General features: G+C 36.6%; 1 protein-coding gene across 3 annotated transcripts in view; it reads left to right on the forward strand.

Annotated features, from left to right (window-relative positions):
* The window catches only part of GABRB2 (gamma-aminobutyric acid type A receptor subunit beta2), a 154,065-nt gene extending 128,663 nt beyond the window's left edge, over positions 1-25,402 (forward strand). For 2 of the 3 annotated variants that reach the window (XM_061456579.1, XM_061456580.1), the window contains 5 exons: positions 5,077-5,214; positions 6,469-6,621; positions 7,734-7,978; positions 19,685-19,735; positions 23,272-25,402. In XM_061456579.1, the coding sequence (XP_061312563.1) occupies positions 5,077-5,214; positions 6,469-6,621; positions 7,734-7,978; positions 19,685-19,735; positions 23,272-23,619 (935 nt within the window). In that variant the 3' untranslated portion in view covers positions 23,620-25,402. The remainder of the gene's footprint in view (positions 1-5,076; positions 5,215-6,468; positions 6,622-7,733; positions 7,979-19,684; positions 19,736-23,271) is intronic. The other variant, XM_061456582.1, reaches the window with a different exon arrangement.
* Positions 25,403-27,788: the final 2,386 nt, after the last annotated feature.

Raw genomic sequence — 27,788 nt, forward strand, 5'->3', positions numbered from 1 at the left:
TTTGCTTCTCTCAGGACTGGTGCCATATTACCAGGACAATATATTGATTTGGTTGACTGCAGATGTGTGATGCATGACAGAAGTGAGAAATTGAACTTTCTGAATGTGAAGTAAATCGTGCTGCTGATGATATATAAATGATTTAGGAAAAAGCAATGAATCAGATTCTCTGTGCTAGTAGCCGTGCTGTATAAAATGTAATACATAGTAAAACAACAGTTCTTTTACAGTCTAAATCAAACAGACAGTATTCTGTGCTAAACTCAGATTCTTGCAAAAATGACTTGCAGCATTTTTGGTTTTAGTATGCTTTGCTTTCTAGGTTACTGGCATGTGATCAGGTAGTTTAGAGCTATTGAGCTGATATAAATTCTGCCTTTTTCTTCTCAAGAGCCACTGATTATTCTTCTAGACTGCTTATTACTATTTCTAATTGTTTTGTCTTGAAATAATTTTAACTTGTAAATACAGTTGGATAAGTCTCAAATACTGTAGAAGAAGTTTAGGGTTTTGCACAGATAATTGAACTTTAATATCTGTAAAACATCCACTATAAACATGAATAGGCCTATTCTCTCTTCTGGTGGATGTTTTGCAGATATATTGACTTGACCAAATTATCTTTGGGTACTTGAGCAGTACACAGTAGCCTTCATGTGCAGATGACTATGATATTCTTTGCTCTCCTTTTCCATGCTATGAAATGAATGGGATAATTTATCCTTCTTGGACAGAGAGAGAAGAATTGTAATGAAAGCTTTATGAGACTTTCTGAAATTCTTCTGCTGATATCTGTTAATAAGTCTTGTCATTCTGTGTCAATGTCTCAGCTTAGCATTTCCCCAGCATAAGTACCTTCAGCAGTAGGGAGTTCTGCACAGTCCTCCCAGAGCTTTGTGTATTTTGGAAGCTGTTCTGAACTTCTGGGTGAGATTTTCAGAGGAATTCAGGTCTCCTTAGGAAGTAGTTGTCAATATTTGCTTAATATTAAGGTTGTGAGAATACAGGAAGGAGTTTGATCACATCTTCCTGGTAGAGGGGGAATACTGAAGCATTTCAGAGCCTGCTGAAAAATAAATCCTGGAGTACTCCTTTGTGAACTTGTATGATTAGATGGTTCTACTAGCAGATGTTAATAGAAAAAAAATCCATTTCATAAACATATTTTCTCTTATATAAATTTTTTTTTTTCTTGCTGTAACTTATTTCACTATTTATTTTATCAGAAAGAAAAATAAGAGATTTACTTATGAGTCATAAAGTTTAACAGTTAAATTACCTCAAAATCAAATTATCTTGTTTAATTAAACAAATTAATCCCACAAATTCAGTAAATGGTATTAGAATCTGGAATTTGCTGTTGGAAAGCAGGGTTTCAGGATACTCATCAGTATCACAAAGGAAAAGTGAATCCTCATGACAAGGTATGTAATATTATTCTTTCTAAACTCACCAAGGATGTTATTTTATTTTTTTCATAACATATACTTGCCAATCATCCAATTTATTACTTTGTCTATTTTATTGTAGATCTTATTTTAGTTTTTTTCTCTCTGAAAGCCTGGAGTGAGACTTTACGTATAAACTGGTGACAGACAAGGAAGCCTAAGTAAGCTGTCTGCCTTTTTCCTGAAGATAGACTTGTGTCCAAAGATATCATGACAACCTGATAAATTTCAGGTCTGCAGGATCTGAGTAAGCTATGTGCTTATGCCACTTAGCACTTGAAAAAGTGAAGAAAGAACTTCATGCACTGAATGAAGGATTTGTGCTTCACACAAATACTGAAACAAATGTGTTCCCTTCAGCTCTTACTGAAGTGGGTCTGTCTTGCCATAAACACAATCATTAATGACCTCCGTTTAGGTACCATTGATCTTCGTGGAGAATTACCTTTGAGAGCAAATGAAGCAGATCTAGCAGTACTTAAAATCTAGCATCCTCCAGAGAGTGGAATCAGCTTGTCAACAGCCAATGCCCCAGTGCTAACAGTAATTTTCCTTCCTGTCGGACAAAACAACTGCTTCTCCATTGGGAGAAGGTACACGAATAAGTGTAATGTCCAATGTACATTATAGAAAGGACAGAATGCCTTCATTCCATGCAAGTAATTTTCAGGAATACAACTTTTACAGATATCCACTAGAGAAATAGATCGTGGGGCTGTGCAGGACGAGAAATTCACAACCACAACCCCAGAAGAGGAGTTACCCAAGTGTTACATTCACAGTGTCAGAGCCAGAACTTGGTATAAAATTATACCACAAGAATTTCTGAATGTCAAAAAGCTAAACTGAAGGTTGCAACATATTGTCAAAGCTTTCCAAGTTGCGTTTCACAGCTCATGTCTTTTAGTTCAGAAACTATGGTAATCTCAATTATATGGCAAAGTACAAGTATTCCTAATTTCTTGAAATGTTCAGTAATGAAAAGTGCCTTAGTTTTTCAGGTCATTTTTGAAGGAAGGAAACTTAAAGTATTGTGCTCATCCTTTGTGTACCATTTGCTGTCTTTTTATGTGGTGGAAATAGAACAAGTTTAATTGAAGAAATGAGGGATGGGGAGAGAGTCTCTCATATAATTAGTCAGTCTTAGAAAATAATAACTAAGCAGCAAAATACCTTATTTCCTTGTGAGAACAAAACAATTCCAGTCTCCCAGTGAGTCTGTAATTTGACTTTTTAAAATAATTCTATGGATGCTATATAGAAAATTCAAAACCAGTTCTAACAACAGTCTTGGCTGAACTACGGATGCCTTGCATAGCTATTGGAAATCATTATGCTGAAGCTATTCTTATCTCTACGTACAGTATCTCTTGGCAACAGGCAACAATTTTGTGCTGTAGATTTCATCTGCAACAATTCTATGTGGGGTGCATAGATGCAGTAAGCAAAAAAACAAGTTCAATCGCATGTTGATCTTCCTGAGACAACTTCAGCTGATGAGTTCTGATGATGAAAAATGCAGATTAGAACATTTTTTGTATCACAAAGTGTGTAGGAAGCATTGGTATGATGGTGGAGTCACAGGTAATGTTTGTTTGACTACAGAGGATAGACCTAATGACAAATACCAGTAATCTCAGCTCCTTTTTAGACTTCTCATGTTTTAGGCTCTAAACCAGTCACATAATATCTATGAAATTCTTTTGATTGCTCTGTCTAAACAGAGTAGGGAAGCTAAATATTGTGCTTCCAGATTATTCCAGGTTATGTTCAGTTATTCCTTTAATGCTTCTCCTCGTGGTCAAACAAGAGAAGGTGAGGGGAAACTCAGCAGTGACCACTGACGTAAGCTATTTGTTAATGTAATTTAAATTCTGTTTCTTAAAGAGTTCTGGATGTGTCAAAAGCATACCATGTTCCACATCCCACTTTTTCTCCCTTATTTATAAGATACAAGATTCTTTATTTCTTTGGTTGTTGTCAGCAGCCAAAACCAGTGAACTTTGGAGTAAATGGAAAGATTCAGGAATAACTTATTTGACAAAAAATTAAAAAATCTCTTCTCTCATCAGTTTTGCTGTCTGTGTCAGCACCTTTGAAAGCAGAGCAGGTTCCATCCTGAATTCTTGATGTTGACAAGCTGTTCAAAATCTGTCCTGTGGGAATGAGGTGGCTCTTATTCCTGAAATCACTTGTCCATTTTTTGCCCTCAAACTACTTTTGATTTGCTGCTGGCTCCATGAAAAACAGAATGAAAGTATTCTACAAAAAACTGCAATTGCTGTCAATATGCTGTAAGAATGTAAAAATAATTTAAAGTTTGCTGTATGTTGGATAGATTTTGATAGTTATTTCAGTGGTTTTGCAGATTATTGGCTTCCTATCTTCAAACTCGCCTGTCTTCTGCCACTGCTGTACGCCTGGATTATATTTGGGTTATTAAAAACTAATGATGCATGGAAACAGTTTTATAGTTTCTAGGTTATCACAAAATGCATAATTTGCATTATTTCTTGAAATTAAGTGCTATTTGAGCAGTCTAAAATCATTTTAGTATATCGTTTTGTCCTTTGCCTGTGGGTGAGAAATCAAGGTCATAGATATCATTTTACTATGTCCATTTCCCAAAAAGTCAGTCATTTATTCCACCTCTGAGTTGTTCTTTTTGCTTACAGTTTTCAACAACAAGAACCTTTAAATTACTAGAAACCTTTGTGAACATTTTATTCCCTGGTTTTCAAACAGATCTGTTTCTGATATCTACTGATCAGTTCCGCATACCAACTCCAGAGTATGCAAGTTAGCTAAGCTGCCATTTGGCAAACTCAGATTCATATTTCATGCATATGTTTTATGACTGTGTGAACATGTGCTGTCTTCTGTTTTCTTTCGTGGGTGGTAAGATTTTTTTGGTTGCTTGGTTGGTGTTTTTGTGGGTGTTTTTTTGCGGGTATTTTTTTGCCATCCAGAGTGATGGCTGTTGCATCTGCTGCAGTTGCTTCCGGCCTCACTGAATGTGGCTGGCTTTTATTGCATTTGAGCCATTTTCAGTAAAAGAATGATGCTGGGTTTACAAGGGAAGTCTAATGGGTTTAAACTAGAGTTTGTCCTTTGCATCTATAGTCTGAGTATAAACTACATAGCATACAGAGTAAATATCATAAGATAACTGTACACTGAACCTCTCTCTTACCTGTATAACTCTCACTGTCCTCTTTCCTTTGCTGATCATGATGCACAAGACAGAAAAGCATCTCTTTCAGGCAACTCTCGGTGACCTGGTCATCTTTCTGGTACCAGTGCTTATGTTTCAGCCTAGGGGCTGAAATTACAGCAAACCTGCACTGTTTTATCCAGCCTTGGAATTAGAAGTTACCTTAAGTCAAATCTGCAGTTGCTATCTATATATGGGACGTGTGTAGCCCTAATTTGTTTTTAAAGGTTTGCTTTATTAACATATTGTTATATTTTTAAAAGGATTTCCATTCAAAATTATATTTCAAATCAGCTGTCTCTGAATGCTTTTATCTTTTATGTTATAAATGGTTTATTTTTAGAAATATATTTGAAGTTATTTCATGAATTCAGAAGATATGTATATCTTAACTGTTTACTCCTGTTTTTATAGATGGCTATACAACAGATGACATTGAATTTTACTGGCGTGGGGGTGATAATGCAGTCACAGGAGTGACAAAGATTGAACTGCCACAGTTCTCCATTGTAGACTACAAGCTTATCACCAAGAATGTTGTTTTCTCTACAGGTTTGTGGAGGGGAAGCTAAAAGGGGAGTTGACTGGGAAGACTTTCAGAAATGAGTTAATTATTAACATGAGTTCAGGATCTGAGAAAAAAATCTTAGAAACAGAAATAAATTAGGGCAGCAACTGTGAATTTTGAAAGGAGCAGTTTTTATTACAGCTTCATACTGTAAGGCATCACCCATTAGCATATGAAAAGAATACAGTAGTCTGTCATGTTAGGTTCAGTCAAGTAAGCTGTATTTTCTGTTTTCCTATGAAAACTAATTAAGCCTCTTCTACCATTCAGTGCCCTAACCCCAACAAGAAGTGACCCAACCTGTAGGAAATTTAGGAACATATCTCTTACTATTTCTAGGTGTTGCTTGTGTGGTTGTATTAGACTGATTACTTGTCTTTACTGTAAACCCTTTAAAATCTTTGACAGGATTTGTAGTTTAGCCTAGGCAAGCAAGCAAGCATCCGACTTTCTGAAGGCTGAGAACATGCTTTGTGAGAAGGAGTAGAAAGTTGATTGGATTTCATCAAAACAAAATAAAAAACAAAAAAAAAAAGCAATGAAACCACAAAACAAAAACCCACAAAAAACAGCAAAGCAAGCAACAAGAACAAGTAGAACTTTTCAGTGACATGATAAATTATTCAAGGGAGACCAGAGCTGGGTTGGGCTGTTATTATGTGATGTTCTCTACCTCCTTGAGAAAGATGCTAGGTGTGTTTAAAAAAAAAAAATTAATCTTCAAAACTCACTTTCTAGGTATAGATAAAAATCGTCTTTGAAGGGAGTATAGGAGGATCCCAAATTCTTGAAAACCAAGCAGAAACAGGACTTGGATAGTGATCTTTAGGTGCTCATTTCAACAGGAGTTTCATACACCAAAATATTTATGGTGTTCAGCGACAAAGGGCAAGTGTTGTGTTGCTTGGAGAGAAGGTTGGAATAAGGGTTACACTGAAGTAGGCATACTGCTGCTTGGCACTGAAAAACAGTGGTATGCTTTGGTGCTCCAAAATGTATTTTGATTGTTGTTGAATATTATGGTTACCAGCAGAAACACATCTGGAGCATACTTGTATCCTTAGAATAAAAGATTATTTAATCCCAGTTCTTGCTAGAAATTCTGCAGCTGATTATTCTGGATTTTTCAACTGTCTGTGTACTCTTATGTTGCATGAAACAATCAAATCAAAATGACAGAAGAATTTTTTCAGACTTTATACAAGTAAATTATGGCCGTACCAAATATTCTCTTTTAGGTGCCTACCCAAGGCTGTCTCTGAGCTTTAAACTTAAGAGAAACATTGGTTACTTCATTCTGCAGACCTACATGCCTTCTATTCTGATCACTATCCTGTCCTGGGTTTCCTTCTGGATTAATTATGATGCTTCAGCTGCAAGAGTTGCTTTAGGTAGGCATTTTTACACATGGCACCCAGTGTGCATTAACTGAATGCTTTTTCTTACTTCTGGCTTAGTGGATAGTATATGATTTGAAAAATAAATCTTAGATCTTTTTGTGTCTGGCTTGTTAAGCTTTGTATTATTTGAATCAGGATTTAAATCATCACAATTTAAATAAAAATTAAAGTGACTTCATGTCTGAATTAGCTAACTGTATAATCATTGTAACCAGAATTAGCCTAATTGTCTCAACATTTTTTGTTGGTTTACTGCTTGTTTTTTTCTCCAAAGAGAATGCATTTAGTTTGCTTTTTCTCATGGCAGTCCAGAATACACATTCAATACTGTGTTATGGGTTATAAATTGCTTTTCCTCTCAGTTATGAATTAAATAAAGTTTTACTAGGGGTGTATAGCTAACTTCTCCTCAAGTTGAGGGCTTTCTTTCCATACTGTTACCTTGCATTCTAAAAGGAAACCATTTCCCTAATTAAACTGTAGAATACTCTTATCACTGATCCCATGTGTGCTTGTTTATGTCCTCATCAGAAGATCCAAGCATGTTGCAACTAAATGAGTATCTATTACCAAATTTTGTATAAATCAGACCAATTCCTGCCAGTACAGGTCTCATATAGATAAAATAAATGAATTACTTTAAAAGATAAAATTGAGAATTTGACATTTTAACTTTATAGAACACTGTCTGAGTTTTACCAGTCCTGTGTAGATTTTCCTATAAGATTTCAGGACCGCAGACATTCTAAAAATGCTGGTGGAAAGCAAGATAACAGTGACTCTAGGCTGCTAATTCATAGCAGAGACTCATTAAAGCTTACAGTTCAGCTGGTTAAAAACATACTTGTAGAATCCAACTACCATTTGTCTTATTGAACACAGTTATTTAGAGCTGTAATTTTCTTTGCTGTACAAAATATTAAAGACAAAGATAAGGAACTGTCGTGGTTGGAGGTTGTTGAATATTAGAGGTTGGAGGTGGGCTTTTATCTAGCAGAAAAAAAAAATTGAATTTTTCAACTTAAGCATTTGAATATTATGAACTATTGTACTACAAAATTTAATTCAGTCAATAGACATGTCCTTTTTTTTTTTTTTTTCAGGAATCACAACTGTGCTCACAATGACAACAATTAACACCCATCTTCGAGAGACTCTTCCCAAAATTCCATATGTGAAAGCCATTGACATGTATCTTATGGGATGTTTTGTCTTCGTTTTCATGGCTCTCCTGGAGTATGCATTGGTCAACTACATCTTCTTTGGCAGGGGACCACAGCGCCAAAAGAAAGCTGCAGAAAAAGCTGCCAGTGCCAACAATGAGAAGCTGCGGATGGATGTCAATAAGGTAAACTGAAACAGGGATGTGTTTTTAGCATTGCCCCTGGAAGGCAGCATTTCACTTCTGCCAGACAGAGCCTTAAAATATAATTTCTTGTAGAAAATGAATAGAGTGGGATTATTATCTTGTTTTAGCTCTGCTGAGCAGTGTACTTAGCCACCTCAGCAATGAATGCTGCCCTCTAGCCTGGAAAACAGAATTACTTTTTTTCTAAAGCATGAACTCAGTTAAACTTTATTGTAAGATGTTTTTTTTCAGTCAGGATGTAGAGTTAAATATGTCTGATCTGTTTCCAGAGGAACAAATCCAAAATGATGGCTATAGCAGATATTCTAGTAAGAGCTGTATGGAACATTGGAAATAAATTTAACCTACTTCATAAATCTTTCAGATGGATAAGAAATATTTGCTACGGAAGTGTTTAAAGCTTGAAAAGTTTGCATATTTTCAATGTATAATGTCCCAGGATTGTAGTGGTTTAAGTGCAGTCAGTAACTCAGATCCACGCAGCCCGCTCACTCCCTCCCTCCCTTCTTTCCCCCCTCTCCCAGAGGGACAGGGAGGAGAATCAAAAGAATGTAACTCCCACAGGTTGAGATAAGAGCAGTCCAGTAACTAAGGTATAACACAAACCACTACTGCTACCACCAATAATAATAATGATAAGGGAAACAACAAGGGAACAGAATGCAATACCACCCGTCAATACCCAGCCCGACCAAGCAGTGAAGTAGCCCTTCCGGGCAACTCCCAGTTTACCCCCTGGGCATGACATGCTGTGGTATGGAATACCTCTTTGGCCAGTTTGGGTCAGGCGTTCTGTCTCTGCTTCCTCACAGCTTCCCCTCCTCCCTGGCAGAGCATGAGACTCAGAAAGTCCTTGGTCAGTCTAAACGTTTGAGCAGTAACTAAAAACATCGGTGTTATCAACACTGTTCCCAGGCTGAAAGTCAAAAACACAGCACTGCACCAGCTACTAAGAAGGAGAAAAATGACTGCTACTGCTGAACCCAGGACAGAAACAAAACATCAATGTGCTGTGCACTTAATTTTAAATCTAAAAATGGTTCCCTGGGGATTGAGAATTGAGGCAGAAAATACACTTGCCAAGAAAAACACTTTTGGAAAAAGTATCCATTATGCTTAATGACAATGGAGCACTTATAAAGCACTTGTCATTTTTCACTTTGACCATCTTGGATGAGTTGCACACAGTGGCAAATCTGGGCTGACTGCTAAAATGTACTCAGTGTGAAATGTATTATCTTTCACATACAGGCAAAATTGGAGAGTTAAATAAAGTTAATTTATTTTGTTTGTTTTGTTGGGTTTTTTTGGCATGGAAAGGTTTTTGAATTTATAATTCAACGTGATTACTCCAATGGGAACAAAACAACTCAGAATTAAAAGAAAAAATCTGAATCAGAAAGAAACCAAATGATTACAAGTAATTATTTGTGAAGAGGAAACCTAAGTTTCATACAGCTCTACTAGTGGAATTTCTCATGTTTTTTCAGAACTTCTACATTACCACAGTGTGCCTGCAGATAGAAACATTTTGTTCCATTTTTGCTGGAACAGCAATAATCCATCACATGTTGATAGCATAAAACAGTTTTATAGGTTATAATTTATAGTCTTTTGAGATAAAGGATTATATTGTCATGGCTCACATCTCACTCATCCATTAATTTATTTTCTTTTTAATTTGAGAGAAACATGTTTTAATGAATGAAGGCAAATGCATAATGATGAGATTAATTTTGATGTTCTGGTACCATAGATCATCATTTACCATTGTAAACTTCATGAAGACACTAAAATTTTTTTCTGTCTGTTGGTGATTTTTCAGCAATGTAAAAAATGCTGCAAGCTTTAATTTAATTTGTAAAGTTTATTTTTTTAAAGCAGTATTCCTTTAAACAATCAAGGCTATTAAGTAAGAAACTCTGTCGGTAGTTTATGAAACTAGATCTGCATTTACCTGAAGTCTTTCCTCTCACATCAATGGAAATTTAAGGTCCACAGGTGTCAGGGTGTCACCAGTAGCTGAGGTACATTTTTTGTATACCATTTCATTTATATTTTCTATATACTTATTCATACAATATCTCTTTCAGCCATGTAACAGAATAGCCAAAGCCTAGTGGCAAATCACTAGTCATGAACTAGAATCTGAAAGCCCTAACTAGCGCACTAATCCAATCCAGTCAGCAGAGTAAAATAATTCCAGTAACTGTTGCAAAACCTCACCAGCCTACAGGATTAACCAAAGTGTTCTTGGAACAACTTCACATCGTTTGAATTTTTTTATACTGAGCCGTTTGTTTGTATACCAGGCCAGCATGGTTCATAGTCTAGGGCAGTTCTGCTCTGATATCCAGGTAGACTCTGATCTAATAATCAGGTTTGTAATCCCTTAAACAATAGATAGAGAATCAAATAGGAGAGGATGAGAGAACAATGATCAGAGAACCTGTCTTAGTGCGCATAGACTGCTCTGGGGAGGAGGCAAGAGCTGACAGCTATTCTTACCGTTTGACCAGCAGCAAGAAAACAGATTCATACTTAATGGACCTCAGTCTTTTGTCTATGAAAGGGGGACAAATATTGCATATAATTATTTTAATGTACAAGAAGCAGAAATGGGCCTGAAATGCTGAATTTGGTTCAGATGCAGGTTTCCATAAAACCCTAAGTGCTTTAGAAATGGGACCAACCAAATACTTCATCTCTAATTAAGATCTAACACTGAAGGATTAATTTTATGAAGTATAAGTGTTTTTTGTGATACTACAAGATTCCTTTTATATCACTATGTGGAATTTTATGAATTTATCAGAATCAAAGGCCATGTGAGAAAAGATTAATGGCATGAGTAATAAACCTCAAAACATGAGGATGAAAACTTCTGTACAGCTCTGTTATTGCATAGACATTGTAAAAAAGGTGGAAAGGTGAATAAACACTTACTGGAATTGCTGCTTATAGTGCAACATCTTTGTTTATACATTATAGGTCAGCAAATCTATAATAGATTTCTTCAGATTCCAGCACCTTATTTTGTAACAGCCTCTTACAACTTCTTGAACAAAAGGTGGTGAGAAGTGCTGGTTAATCCTTGCATCCGCAGGTACTTGCAAAATTGAAGTAGGAGTTAATGCAGTCTCTATTTATGCTGTCGACTTCTCTGGTGTTGAGAGATTTCAGGGCAGGTACAGGCATTGGTAATCTCTCTATTTTTGGTCAGTGTTATTCAGAAGATGCTAAACAGCCTATAAAACAGAACAGAAGCACAACAGAAGCTGTTCTTCCATGACTGCGGTATCTGCTGAATTCAGTGTAATCCCTTGGAGATCTGGTGATGCAGAAGGAGAATGTCCTGTTTCTTCCATTTGAGCAAACACAGCCATGCTGACTGCAGAACTTCCCCTGAGTTATTCCAGATGAAACTGTGGCCAGATCTTTCTTTAGATTCCATATATCATATGCCCAGTATGGTCATTTTAGTTTTGTTTTGCGTTTTTTTTTGTAAATCATGGTATGGTTTGGATTGGAAGGGATTTTTAAGGTCATCTAGACCAATCTCCCTGCAGTAAGCAGGGACATTTTCAACTAGCTCAGGTCACTCAGATCCCCATCCAACCTGACCTTGAATGTTTCCAGGGATGGAACATCTACCACCTCTCTGGGCAACGTGTTCCACCGTTTCACCACTCTTACAGTAAAAAATTTCTTCCTTGTATCTGGTGTGAGTCATCACAGAAGATCGTAACTTCATATACTCCCTCATTTTCAAAGGTTGTTGGCTCTGTTTGGAATAATGGAAGGAAGGGAAAGGATTTGGCCTGATTTGCTTCTTGAATTCTGAAACCCAAGTAATAAAATCATGGAGAAATTTAAGGACCCAAAACTCAAGGAAGTTTCAGACTCAGTTACCAGCAGATATGTTATCACAGACTTGTTAAATCAAATTGGACTTGATTAATTTTCTTTGCAGTGACTTCAGGTTAAAATGGCTGTGTGTGTGATCGTTTCACTCTTGAAGCTTCCCAGGCTGCATTCAGCGGTTCATTCCTTTAGTCTAACTCAGCATCTTTTGCCTCTTCTCTCTGTAAACAGATGTATTGTTGTTTACAGATAAATCACGGGCTTTCTTCCTACTCTAGACATCAGTCATGTATTTGATATAGCATTCACATAATTTCCTCACCTCTCTTTCCAAGACTATTATTGTCTTACCTTACACTTTTTCTTCAAATGTCTTTATTGTCTTTATAGTCTGAAGACTTTGAATTTCTTCTGTTCTAAATGGCATAACACTGCAAGCATATAGATAAGGATAGGTAAACTAGGACTGTTGTATGTGTAGTATATATAACCCATTGTTACGCAGTTTTATTCTGTCAACTTTTCTGTACTAAAAAGGAATGTTGGTGGTTGTCAGCATCCTTTTGATCATTTGTAGGCATGTTTCATGCTATCTTTTCCTGTGCTTAGGACACTAAATTATTGTCTGTTCTTCTTCCAGCTGGTTATCAGATATGTTAAAAAATAGGGCCAAATTCTAACCTCTGGCTTCACCATATCATTCAGCTAACTGTCTTCCTGTGAGTAATTGTACATATATCCTGGACATACCATCTCAATAGTTTTAAGATAACGTATCAAAGGCTTTAGTGAAATGCCTAGATTTCATCTGTTAATTCTGGAATTACAGAAAAATGGTTTGGAAGGATTTGGTCTCGAAGCCTCTAAGAAGCTTCTTTCATTGTAATTGTAATTTTGGTTTCTGTTTCTCCTTGGGAGGCAAGAGGGCAGGGGGAGAGAAACAAGCTACTGTGGTATAACCTGTCAAGTTTTCTTCTTTATGAAGCCTGGCTTTGTGTTCAAGGAGATGATTAGCCTAACCGGGATCTCAATCTAGAGGCTGGTACAACTGCGAATAATTTCTGAGGTAAACCCCCAGCCATTTCAATATACTTAATTTCTGTTATCACAGTTCAAATATGGAACTTCTTGGTGCTCTCTCAGTACTCATTTATTTCCTGTAAGTTTCATCCAGAATCCAGTAGCCAAAATATTTAGGTTTGATTTTTACATTTTCTCTTACATTGTTGGATCTACTAATTTTACCTTGGATGTTTCCATCTTGGAACTGTGGCTTAGATGGGCTTGCTGACGCTGGTTGCTGTGATGTGTCTGGTGCATCTTCTAGTCTTTGTGTTGTTCCAGATTTTCAGACAGATTACTTCTCAAGCTCTGAATTCTCTTTATATTTTCCTGTATTACTAAATTCCCAGTCTCCCTGCTGCATATGCTGCCGTTACATCTTTTAGATTTTTTGGCTGTTTTTTCACACAGTTGCTTGTCTAACTCATTTGATCCAGACTACTACATACATTAATTGCCTTCTTTGGAGGCGTAAGGAAGGTGGAAATCCTTTTCAATATCAATGATATCTGTGTATTTGTTATTCTGGATAAATCAGAAAACCTCCATTACAGCTATATGCTAATTTAATGGAAAATATAGCTGTCACTCTAAAGACCATGGTAAATGTACTGGGCTTTATGAAAGCCTGATTCTTCCTCTGTAAAGAAGTAGTTCTTGCATCTTGCCGTTTGTATGTTTGACAAGGGGTGATCATAATGGAAAAGCAGCTGTATGCCATCCTCTTCCAAAGCAAGACAGACTGGAAGTGTGTCAGGTAGCAGAGATAATAATCCCTGTAAGTATTGACCAGTTTTTATATCAAGGTTCTTGTTGAAGAGCTCTAGATCCATCCCTTGATGGAGCACCTTGTCAGTCTTTTCTGAGACATCGCTAAGGTTTCCATAGCAGGATACTGGCTAGAAAAAGGATGTGATACTTGTGTTTTTTCAACCCAGATATCAGACCTTATATAGGCATTACTACATAATGATTTGCTGCATCTTGCCTTCCAATTCTAATCCTAACTTTCTGACTCTTACATGCATGTTATTTAGGTGTGTTTAAATTGTTTCTGAATTTTCTTTATAGTTAGGTCAGCCAGGTTTAGAACAGTTAATTATTGCAAATTAATATTTTTTATAAAAAATGTGTTTGTTATATTCTTCAGAAGTAATTTGATTTACCACTTCACAGAAGTAGCATTATGTTTTGCATAATGTAAATGCATCAGTGAATATAGTTTTAGAATGCATACAGTTGTAGTAATAATTGAATCGAAGATATATCCAACCTAACTTAATGCACAGAGACATTGTAAGTGCACAGCCTATATACCTGGAACATATGGTAACATAAGTCACATAAATAAAGCTCTCTAATTTTGCAATCATGCTGTTGTTACTGTGAGCATTAATAAAGCAATTTCCCTCTGGAAAAGAGGGGAAAAATGTCAGCATATTATGCAACACTTCATAAAACTGGTTATACAGATTTATGCAGTCTTTTTCTCTTTAAATAAATGTGAACTGACATTGCTAACCTCTGTGTGTTCAGATAAGGTTTGTTTTTTTTTCCTGAACACAGACTTTTTCTAAATATACTGAGTGTATTTTTAAAACACTGGGCAATTCTTCACTCAGTAGTGTATGTATTACGTAAGGTGTTCAGACAGCACACCTGAAAGTTACAATGCATTGCTATTAGTGTCAAGTCACAAACAAGTCAAATTGTCAGACTAACAGTGTTTTTCTATGAGAAATTTGGGTGCCAAGCAAAGAATTTGGAACTTCGATATGATGATGAGATTAAATGGCACAGTACCAGATTTGAATAACAATAGAAATGTTCTTGTGAAGAATGAATGTGGGGCTTAGAGAGCTAAGAAGTTTTAAATAAATACGGGCTTGCAATTCATTGCCCTCCTGACCCACTGTTGTTGTACCCAAGTTAGCACACAGCTGCTAACAGAGATGAGATGGCAAGGAAAGAGCCAGTAGGAGCTTAACCTGCCCTCAGTTGCACTTAATGTGGTAACTTTCTTCCCCTTCAAGTTGTCCCTGCTGAGTCTTTTCCGTACAGATTTTTGCCCAAGGAAAAGTCTGACCAGGTTTAATCACAAAAGTTTAATAGTTGTCCTCAGAGCTTTCATTTTCAGAAAATTCCACTGCATTGTCAGAGTTTTAAGACAAACAAGACCATGCAATTCACTATTTCACACTTGATTGTGCCTAACTATTATGCCAGTTGCTGACACAAAAGGGCTGGCTGAGGATGGACAGTTTCTGGCCACTGTATAATCCAGCAAGGAAATGGGGCTACCACAGCATCTTCCTTCTCCAAATGCACATTTTCAGATTCACTGGCTCATGCACGTGCTGTTTGCACACGAAGACTGAATGCTGTTCCATTGTGTCAACAGTGCCGTCCATTACAGTAGCACACTTGGAAATGGCACAGAACCAACTCAGGTATTGCTTTGGTAGCTGCCATTTCCATGGCAGCTTCCAGACTTACTTTCATCACTCTATTAGTGAATAAGTGAAGAGTGGGCTGTGGAAGAGGCTGTGCATTTTTTCGCTATCATAAACACAGATGTTGCTTTTTCATAAAAGGGGTGAAATTAGATGGAGTGTGGTCACCTGAGCCGATGTGAATCCATGGAGATACATACACATATATACGTGACCCTTTGCAGGCCAACCTATGATAGTTTTTGTTCTGTAAACAGACAAGGTCGCTCTCCTCAATTTTCAGACTAAGGTGTAAAGATGCATTAGCATGGCTGCAGGCCTGAAATAATGTACCTCACTCCGAAGCAATGCTCATTAGCTTAGGCTTGGCTGATGCCTTAATTTCGCCTCTGATTTGCTGCTGGCTTGCCTCTGGCTTTTTCAGTTCACAGCTATATTTGCTCATTTTTATCTGAAGAAATCATGTAATGCACCTCTAGTGAGGAAAAATTATTGCAAAGGTACCTGAAACCAGGCAGTATTTGTTACATAGAACTGCACCTTTTACCCTATGCAGTAGAGGTACTTCTAGTATAAAACATGACTAAGCATGTAAAAAATGTTTAGAACAAGATGTAAAAACTTACAGGAAAAAAAGAGGATTTTTAAAATGGTTATATGCACAGAATCAGTTACTAAATTGAACAGGATATTAAAACACTAAGGAAACATGAAGGTTTTAAAATGTCAGTCTAAAATCTCAGATCCTCACTGCTCTGTATTGCTGGAGCTAATACTGCCACTGTCCAGATTTCAGTGAAAGGATTCATCAAGGAGACTTTTCCTTTAGTTTGCACTACAGGACTGATTCTCTTGATTCAGGGTCAGAAGGTGTTCCTTACACAGAAGTTTATTGAAGGACATGTAATAAAAATAGGCATGGATTATAAAAGCTCAGCCTTTCTCCTAAATTTACATTCATACGTTGTCAAGGAACACCTAGCATATGAAAGAATCAGCAATGCACAGAGCACTTGGCCAGCCTTTTTGGGTTTTGTTGAAACCAGAGGTTTAATAGGAGTGAAATTTGAGGAAGTTCCAGTTTTAGCCCGCAGCATTTTGCAGAAGCAGTCAGAAGGTGATTTATTTCCACGATCTGTAGTGGGATTCCACATGACATCTGAATAAAGGTCAAGTCAACTGCGTGAGGTTTTTCTTTCTGCAGCTGTGCTCCTTTGAATGCCATGTTTAATTAATGTAAGACCAGTGTGTGTACACTCTATTTCTTTAAAGCATATTATCCCTTTTGCTTTTGTAGTGCATCAATAAACCTGCATCCACCTGTGACCCTGAATTAAATACACTTTCGGTTGCAAGAAAAAATTCCATTAATGCAGTTTATATCATTATTTCAAATTGTAGGGAGGTAAGGCAAATCACATACAGTGAAGTAGAAGAAATGTATGTAGCTGCAGTCCAGAAGCCATCTGGCTAGTGAATTTGGTGAACTGATTTCCCAAAGCAGATAAGCTCTAACGAGTTTGCCAAGGTTTAATTGAATGGCCATGAGTCAGCCAATTTCCATGCAAAAAATAATTTGTAACTCTAAATTTTATGTGCTAGATGTAACCTAGCTGTGCTCATGAATCTTGAGATCACTGGGCTGTGTAGGCTAGGGTGGCACTAAGTGATAAAAATATTATTATAATGTAGAAGATGACTGGTTTTCAACCTCTGCTTTATTTATAGTGTCTAAAATGGTCATGTTTGGTTTCTTTTTGCAATTTAGAAGAATTTGACTTCAGGTGATCCAAAATTCATAGCAGAAGTGTTTACATAATCAGAATTATAGTATCCCAAACTGGTAAGAAGGAGGATACAGATTTCAAGTCTCTCCTTTACAGTTTTTTGCCCATCTTTAGAGTATTGGTAACTATTAAATATAATGCTTTACCTTAATTGTTCTTTGCTCTTTAGGCTGTAAGCTTACCTAGACCAAATCAAGTTAATACTTTCAACAGCCACCCAAACTGTTGTGTTAGAACATATTTAAAGACTCTTTCCCAGTATTTCAGGAATAGTTTTTTCTCAAAATCTGTCTCCCACCAACAGTGGAAACATTCTAATTCCCAGGACAGACATGATGCATGCTACAGAGAGTGCTTGTCCTACATGAAGGTAAAGATTGAGCAATGTTAATGAGTAGAACAGTCCAAATAACCCAGGAATAACCTATCTAGCAGTATTCAAAACAAAATGTTACTGATGTAGAACTGGGCATCCATTTAGACATGTACAAATTGAATACTTTCTTATATGTGTATAAGTCAACCTAATTTTACTGTCCTTTAACTGCACATTTTATAGTCTGATCCAAATCTTAGGCACATAATGAAATCCAAGCCAATGCATGCTAATATGGATTCATAAACAGTTAGTGCAATGCTGTCAATAAATTCAATTTTATACAGACAATGGAAACATGTTCTTAAGGGCACTGTTTCAAGTATGGATGTTTTGAAGTGTTAGTCACTTGTGCTTTATGAGTTCATACAGCTTCATCTCAGCAGACTCGGTTATTATGTCAAAAATGTCTACGTAGCTTTAGACAGATGCCATTTGAAAACTATTAATTCTTTTTTTTTTCCAGAGTACACTTAGCATCAGCTTTTACAGCACTGTCTACCTACCACACATTACCCTGTGCAGTCAGTGAAATCTCTGGAGATAAGTGGTTTCTAATCAAGTAAAACTTGCTGATAAGGTGGCAGATCCCTATTACATGCACTTTGTACTTTTACCTAAGCTTGCTGTAGCTACTGTGATTGGTCAGGAATGGGATGTTACTGGTTTTCCAAAAAACCTCAGCTGCTAAGAGGCAGGAAATTATGCTATAGATGGTACTGAGGTGTTTATGTCTTAACAAATTAAATTAAGTGTCTAGGCATGTCATTTGGTCTTCATTGCGAGAGGAATGTGTTTCCATCTTCAGTTCATAAGAATTTCTGTTCACAGGACCTATAAATGATGAGACCTAAGCTCAGGTGTTATTATTTGTAATAAACTGTCTACTTCTGTTCTCCCTTATGGATTAGCTCACCGTATTTTGCTTTTGGCTACTGGCAGCCCTACTTTACAAAAGGATATTTGTTTTGAATTTACAACTGGTTTGTTTCACAAGGTTATTCTAACAGAAATTCCAGCCCTGCTGTCTGTTTTATCCATGGTTTCTGAGCCATTCTGACATAGTATGAGCCATCAGTACCTGCCTGTAGCTGAAGGTTATAGGTGAAAACGAATGGTATATGAAGACAGTGTCAATAACGTATCTTTTCATCAATATAGATTTCCCTCCTACTATAAAGCTGTTTGAGTGTAATAGTAAAGCATAATCACCAAGATGCTGATTTACTCCATGTTAATAGTTTCAGAGATCTGGTCATCCTTGGAGGATTTCTAATGTGCATGTGTAATGTGCATGTATGTGTGTGTGAGCTATAATTTCCTTGTATTTTACAGTTTCTAATGTATTAGTGTAAGAGGAATTCCTCAAAAAAGCCATCATTTTGGAGTTTCTAGGTAGCAGGAAGAATGTATTATGGTAACATTTCTACGCTTTCTTCTGTGTTCCCTTTGTTTGAGGCCATCAAAAAGGTCATGGCCCCTTTCAAGGCTCCAGAGTCAGCTTTTCTTCCAGTGGACCTGGACCTAGAAGTGAATATCATTCCCACCATATATTTTGCCATCCACCTATAAGATTGATTTTAGAAAAACCACCACCCTCTTGCATGGTTATTGAACTCTGGGTCATTTTTCTTCCGCTTCTGCTTCCACTTTTTATTTCCATGGTACTTGCTGCTGCTTTTTCTTCATCTTCATCCTCTCATCGTTTCTTGTCCCTGGGAATTTCTCCATTGAGTTTGAACTCTCCTGTTCACCATAAAGAGTCTAGTTCTATGGTTGAACAATCCTTCAGCACCGGGAGATCTTTTTAACCTTCTTCCACCTCCTTTTGAAATCACTTTTGCACTTACTTTTCCCCCAGAATAATTTTAACAATTGTTTTCATATCATCATATCTTCCTTGGTCAAGTGACCAGTTGGAAAAAATACATTTACATCACAATGTTATGTTACCTTGAGGAGCAGAGCAAGGCAGTAATAGCACCTCTGAAGCCAGAATATACATAGGCTAATTGTTGGCTTAGAGGTCCTTATATCTTTTAATTAGTTGTCCTATTATTACCCTAGAGTGCTTTAATTTTAAATGAAAGATAATAGCTGCCTTATCTCTAAGGAAACTGGTCTTGATTTTATTAACTTACAGGACAGAAGAATAATTGGCACATATCATTGTCCAGAAATGTATTCAACAAAGGTATCTTTCATTGTTTTCTAATGTTTTTATCCTCAGAGACTTAAAATTCAGGTCCTGACCACTTATGGTCATTAAAGATCCCATGGCACTTTTTTAATAGTGTGGTCATCTCAACCCCAAGCACGTGGCCAAATATCAATTTCTGTAACTGTTTTGCTTACCTAACATTCCCCACCACCACTCACCCACCCCATAGTTTCAATTGGCTACAGCATTCTCCATTTCCTTGACTAAAAAATAGTGTACTGTTCTGCACTGTCAGTCACCACATTTCACCTGAGAGGTGATTGTGCTTCACTGGGAAGTGGCTCTTCTTTCTAATGGTTGTAAAGCGCTTTGGGATCCTTTTGAATGGGGCGGTGCTGTGTACAATTAACGTAATTCATTATCATTCTATCTCAGGCTTCATTTAGTTACAAAAGCATGTTTGATTTAGAGTTGGGCGAACCTACTTGGTGGAAATAACACTCCCAGCTCTCTCTAATCTGAAAAGGAACCTTTTGTCAAAGGTTGACCAGTTAAGTTGATTTCTCTCTGGGTTTTGATGTTGTTGTTTGTTTCTTTCTCCCTTTTCGTATTCATTGGTATTTCTGGATTGGAACTTTGGGAGTCCTCCACACTGGGAATTCAAAATACCATGAAAATGCTGTTCTTGTTATGGTTAATCCACTGTTCCAGGTACAAGAGGGTTAAATTAGTGCTTGGGAAGCACCTGAACTTTGTGGTGCTTACCTGGCTATTCTAACACTTGAAGGTTCGCCCATCACTAATTTTTACTGTATTTTGCATTGTTCTGAAAAATTCTTGGAATATTGAAAAATGCTGTGCTCCAGCTCTGTTATCAGTGTGATATATGCAGAAAACGACACTTTGCCCTAGAAGACAGTTTAGAATATTTCTAAATGTTTTTTTTGCCCAGCATCATTAAACTTAACTAACTACTGCCAAGATTACCAGATACCTGTAGCATTTTCCTGTGTGAAGAAACATACTAGAATGAGAACAGAAATGACGAATCAAAACAAAAAGTTAAATGGAGGAGTAATACCATGTCACTAAAACATGCCTGGATCTAACTCCAATAGGCTAAAATAACTTTTCTTGTATTTGTGTTACATAGAAAGTATATCAGTATAAAAAGCCTAAAATGTCTAGTATCATTGCAGATCAAAAGGATAAGATACTCGAAATAGATTCAGCCTAAGAAGATTTAAGATGTGAACAAATTTGTTGGCACTAAAATCTTACCCATAACAGTATCATAGAATGCACAACATTGAGGTGAAAATAACCCAGGCTGTGGTCTATGGGGTAAAACCACTGCATTAGTGGATGGTATGTCAAACTCCCCCTCATGTCATTGGAACTGAAGTTTCTATTCTTTTCTTAAGGCTTTGTGAAACTATGGAAAATGTACTTTCTAAATGGCTTTGCACCCCTCTTGTAAAACACTTCCCCGTTGTTTTTAGATGTTCTTGGGATGAATGAATGCCAAATGCCAGAATACTGAAAGTCTTATAATCTGTCTGAGATTGTATAACAAAACTGAAAGACAGTTTTGTCTTACCCCCAAAACACATAAGAATTTTCTAAATAACTACACTTACTAGAAGGAAATGTTCAAAAGTTCTCTTTAGAATTTTTATAGATGCATTTGAAAGGTTTGTATTATAATAGCAAAATACTGGTTTTGCCTTAGTTTTGTCTAAGGCAGAGGAGAAACGATTTGATGGCCTTCCTGGCTAGAACACAGTGTTTCCTCACCATGCTTAATATTGTGCTACAAAGCTGTTAAAGGAATTTTTCTTGAGTTCCAGCTCAACTTTTCCATTTTTCCAATGCTTCTCAGAAAAGACTGATTTCCCTAACACCATAGAAAATTCAAAGATTTCATATGGCTGTGATGGAAAGCATGCAAAAATAGATGATTTGAGCTGCTTCACATTGAGACACTTAATTTAATCTAAACCTAAAATATAATGAAACTAGAGGGGTGCAAACTCACATATATCGAGGAGAAAAAACAAGAACGGGGGAAATCTGGCATCTGGGCAATGCTAGTTTCTATGCATCACTTGAACAGATGTAATCACTCAAATGACAGCGTTTCAGTAGGTTCAAAGAACTTTTGTAAGTATCTGACTTTCCTGTTCATAATACCGTACAGTGGATGCTACTAAAAACTGTATTCTACCAAGTTCTCTTATAGAGCCATGTAAAATATTAGAAAGGGTTTTTTTCTTAACATAATGGTAAATACAGTGCTATATTGGGTAGTGCAGCGGGGTACCTGCTGCTGCCTTCTAAATATTACAGAATAGACTGATGCTATATTATTGTTTAGAAATCAACAAAAGTCACAGTTTGTGCATTCAGTAATAATCACTGTATGTATTATGTACATGATAAATTAATAATGTGGCTGAGTTATTCTTAAAGGAGCTCTGGAACAGTTTCATCACTTATTTGTCCTGGAGCATATCTGCACTACCATCACTAAGTCAGTGAACTTATTTAGCTGCTCATTAGCTATTATTTTTTCTAAAGTACTTTAATTTTGCCCTGTAATCATACAATTTAAAATGCATACTTAGACAAAAGTGGGAGGCGAATTACAGTTTCTTCAATAGCCTTACTTTTGTTTCCTAGAAATGGATTATTTTGAAGTTCTCCTACCATACTTCAGATCTGCTCCAGGTTGCCTAAGAGCAGAAATTAGTTCCTCGTCTTTGAAATCCTCTTATTTGTCTGAAGGGTTTCTTTATAACTTCGTATTAATATTTCTATCTCACTGAACTGCCTTTAAAAATAAATATACCGTAGCTAAAACTACCCATTGAAACAACTGTTCAATGTACATTTGACGTGATTACACTCTGTATGTTATTTTCTTTGCTTGAAATTGCAGATCCCTGCTATTCCAGCATTCAGATTTCCACAGCATGAACTATATTTATGAAATTCATTAGCACTGGGGAATGGAATTTCCTCATAGGTATAGTTTGGCTGCATTTCCCCAAGTAACCGGCAGTCCTGTTTGGGATATAGGAACTGAAAATTCGCATTCTTTTATGCAGTGCTCAGAGCCTCATTTTACAGAGGCAGAGACCTTGCAAATACCTGAAGTTTTTGTCAGAGCAGAAGCTTTCGTTTGAAAGAAGAAAAGCCAAAGCAGAGCAGGCCCTTTTCATTTGGTTTCTCTCTGACACCCCATAAAAGTTCAATATTTGTCCAGGGTTTCCTATCCAGTGGCAGAATCCCACTTTCAAGCTGAGCATTGTGCTTCTTTTCCAGGTATTGCTCCTACGCACTGGGAAATACTATTTATTCCATTATGCTATACTGGCCTTACTGTTTCTTGGGTTCACAAATAAATATAAACAATAAATAGTCAGAGCTATGCTTAAAGTCTTTCAGACAGGCTGATGTCCAATAAATTAGTAATGTTAGGTCTAGCTCTCCTCAGCATGGCTTCAGTTTGTAGCTGATTTGGCTTCCTTTCTCTCTTGCTAAGTCTTCTTTTTTATTTTTTACAGATGGATCCACATGAAAATATTTTGTTGAGCACACTTGAAATTAAAAATGAGATGGCTGCCTCCGAGGCGGTGATGGGGCTTGGGGACCCTAGAAGCACTATGCTGGCGTATGACACTTCAAGCATCCAGTACCGGAAAGCTGGCTTACCCAGACACAGCTTTGGTCGCAATGCCCTGGAGCGACATGTGGCACAGAAGAAAAGTAGGCTACGGAGACGTGCATCTCAACTGAAAATTACCATCCCTGACTTGACTGATGTAAATGCCATAGATCGATGGTCGCGCATATTCTTCCCTGTTGTTTTTTCCTTCTTCAATATTGTCTATTGGCTTTACTATGTGAACTAAGAAACAAAGCCACACAGGAAGCAAGAACTGGATTTCTCTTCAAATCGGTTGTACAGCCAAAAGTGGGACTTAGAAAAATTCTATTCAGGACAAAAAGTTATTTTAAAACACCTTAGTTGCTGGCCCACTCTATGGTGTGTTTTTATAATGTTTTGGTTGTATCTGCTAAATCTTAAATAACGTCAAGTTGAAGTATGGACATATCCCCGTACCAAAATATAAGTGCATTGTGAGTGTGAAGGCAGATTGGATTTTGACAATCACTTCTCTCTCATTGTCCCTCACTCCTTTTTTTTCCTTTTTCTTTTTTTTTTTAATGGCCATTTGAGTTTAGAGGTAAAAATTATAGAGCGGCATTTGAGAAACAAGTTCTAGTTTCAGCAGAAGTACATACCATTCCCTGGGAAACTGCATATCCAAGTCGTGCATCTACACTTAAGAGAGTGTACTAAGTTGTTATAATGCTTATGAAACATACACACTTTACCTTTTAAATGTGTAAACTTGAAAACAAGTAGTGCCTATCATCTTTCCAAGATGATGATGGTCAGAGGTTTCCCAACCATATTCAGGTACTTCCTGATACTTATTGAAAGAACTAAGCCTTTGACTGGTAATATTAGGGTTGGGTATTTGCACAGAAGCTGAAGCAAAAAGCACTAGTTTTGTTAGGATTTTTAAAGAGAGAACATATGTTCACAGTCACAACAGCTGCAGTTGTGATAAGTAGAGGAATGTAGCAATGTTGTAAAAATGCATCAAGTTTGAACGGGTAGATATGCTGCTGGTTTGTGTTGGGGAAAGGAGATCATCGGTCCAAAGTGCCAAAATCAGTTCTCTAGGTGGCTGCAATTGTGCCCTACTTTTCTAGGGTGAGGAGAGCTGGAGAGCAGTATAAAATACAGCACCTAGGAGAGGGAAGGCTACATGTATGTAAAAGTCTGTGTGTGTGCATACATGTGCACACACGTATCTGTACTGTGCAAATGAATGTTGTTGGTTATAGTACATACCTTAGTCTGAAATACATGGAGTTGTGTGATTTCTTGCAAGTCTGCAATCTTTCCAGTGTTGTGCTTGCTACTGTTGTTATGCTTAACACCTTATGTCCAGTTTGATTAAAGGTATCATACCTCTTTCAACAGTAAAGAGCCAAGCATATATATTTCAGTACAAGAAGCTGTCAGGGTATTTTCTCAGTCTGGGTTAGGCAATACCATTTCACTTTTTATTTTGTTTTCATTAATGCCCTGTTTTAAATAGGGAAAAAAAAAAAGTGGCCATTAGTTTAAGAGTTTGATTACACTCTTGAATGTTTCCTGCTTTAGGGTGATTTCCACTGAAAAACAAACAAATTTCAGGTTTGCTTTAGAAAACTTTCTGGAATAAAAGAAGGTTTTTTTCACTCCATAGAGCTTTACTCATATAGGCAACATAGAATAGACAGAAAGTAGAATTTTACAGGTAAAGGGGAGTTTGTCATTTACTCTATTGTGCAACTTTTTTCTGTAAGGAAAAAAGAAAATCTCAAGAATAGTATAAAAAGAGTAAAATTCTGATGACTTTTTCTTAAGTTAGATCCTCAGCACTGTTTGACAAAGTATTTCATGAAGTAAAAGCCACATCTGTTATATCTACGCTACCTCTCATCTGCATATCTCTACAAATCTCTGAAAGAAACTAGAATTCAAGTATCTTCCAAATAGTAAAGGATTTTTTCAGGCAGGTACTTTTTCCCCATTTAAGTATTCTTTTGGCAATATTTTAAGATAGTTCTTAAAATATTTTTCATTAAATATTTTCTATGGGTTTTTTTTTTTTTTGTTCTTGCTTTAAAAAAGTAATTTTTTTTTTTTTTTTTACAAGTTTCTGTGTTGTTTTTTTTTCCCTGTTTGACAGTGAATGACAGTGATAGGAAGAAATCAGTTCTGGGAACTAATAGGCCAATTTTTTTACTTCATTTTGAGCATATACTATATGTATATACTCTTCAAGTTGGAGAGAATAGTCCTGAGCCTGCAGTGGGATTTGCCAGGCATACACACTGCCTTGTTGCTTTCAGGGAGTTGTGTGTATGCTCACATACTGCCTCCAGGTTCAGACTCTGCAGTATGTAGAGACAGGCTTTCATCGTGCGATTGACTCTTCAAGTCAAAATGTTGCTTTTTATCCACATACTTAATTTCTGACTGCGTTTCATGCATAATGCAATAAGCTTTGCAGATGCATTTGAAATTTCAACTGATAGGTATGAATCTTGTTGGATTTTTTTCCCACTTTTAAAGAAAAGGAGTCACATCAAGATTCAGTATTTCCCTTCAAAGTCTGTTCTTTAAAAGCACTATTATCACAAATAAAAACAGTCTTACAGTATTCTTCTGTACAAACTTTTATATCACAAATTGCTGCCAACTCCTTTTTTATTTCACAGTAGTGTGTTGTGAATACAGGGAGCTCACAGCCTGTTTGTGGATGATAGACATCAAATCTAAAACCTTATGGAGAATATGTTAACTCTCTGCATTGGTTTACTGCATCAACTATTACGAAAACCACAGAGGTTGAATCCTAGAACTGCACATTCATTTATCTGAAGTTACAGTACAAGCCATAATACTCTCTGATGTCACTATTCAGAGAGTGAAAGAAAATGTCTGGTTTCTGCCCAGGTGTCACTAGGAAAGATATATTATGTGTGGGGAAGGAGCACTTTTTGCTTTTACAATGTCCTTCTGGCTATTAATGTGATGTATAAAATTAGTGAAAGAGAAGGATTCTATCATTTTGTACTAAGGCTTAACACTGTGATATAAAAAGATGGGGGTGAGAAAGACTGGCGAGGCACTGTCAAGGGAAAAGTATAACTCAAGCCCAAGGTGAGCACTTTCTCCTCTTCCGACGTACTTGAGTGAAAGTGAGAAATTATGCCAACATACAGGAGATACTGGGTTTGCTATATGCGCTACCTTCCAGGTGAACTAGAATAAATTTGCTTTTACTTTAGAATTGACCGAAAATGAACATTCTGGGTCTTTTAATCATGTTAATTGTTGTTAGTTTCAATAAGCAAAGTATCAAAGTGAATAATTTAGGTAAACCTTGTAATATAATTCTAGTTGCACATTTTGTTGTTCTATTAGACATAACAGCCAGCAATTAAGGTGTTTTTCATCTTTGTGAAATTCATGGGCAAATTATGACTATAACATGGCACAGTTTTAATGAAATCTTTGAGATCAATCTGTAAATATATACTGTACATGACTGCTAGTAACTATGATACACATTTTCAGAACTGAAAATTCATGCAACATTTTTCTGTGTTTGCATAAGGAATGTTATGTTTCTATCCTATCACAGTTTAATGACTGGGAAGAAAGACTCAAGCAATGACATTGTCACCATTTCTTTTCTCATTCCCAGGGGAGGAAACCAGAGTCTTAGATAACAGCATGCTGCAGAGCTCTTCAGAGAGTTTTTACATTCAGATAAAAAGGATGTAAAATCTGTAAGGTACAAAAGCACAATGCATGGAGAAAAGGAGTGGTGGTCTTACACCTGGGGGAAAATTTATTTCAGACATATATGCATTAAAATTAAACCCCAGTTAATTTTCACTGTAATTATTAGACTGTGTTCCAATTCTATACTATAACACAGTACTAAACATAAGTGAACAGATGTTTAACATAATCAAACTATATGTGCATATGGACATTTACCTAGATGTCTGTATGGACATATGTGTGTATATATACACGTACTGAGTATATATCTGCGCACACATTCATATGTTGGTGTGTTAAAGGAATAAGCCAATAATAGTTTTGTTTCTACCATCAAGCAGTGTATGAATATATTTTTGAGAAAAAAAAAGGGTTAATGTATTTAAAAAAAAAACAACTTACTATACAGGGTAACTGGGTATTTCTATATCAGTCAATCAATGCTTATAATTCGTATGGAGCATTGCACTGTTTGACATGATGATAGTACTGTACCTCCTAGCATCTGAAATTAGACTAGTCCTCACATTGCTTGCCTATTTCTTCTCTCTCTTTTTATAACAACATTGTCCACTAGTAAGTTTTCAAAACCGACAGATCCTTAGGGAACCAAGAAAAAAGGCAAAAATATTAACTATTTCTAGAAAATAATCTAGGGTGGGA

The sequence above is a fragment of the Pezoporus flaviventris genome, unplaced genomic scaffold, assembly GCF_033815535.1.
Source record: "Pezoporus flaviventris isolate CSIRO_AGI_PZ_B2104156 unplaced genomic scaffold, CSIRO_AGI_Pfla_v1 ptg000023l, whole genome shotgun sequence".
Classification (NCBI taxonomy): Eukaryota; Metazoa; Chordata; class Aves; order Psittaciformes; family Psittacidae; genus Pezoporus; species Pezoporus flaviventris.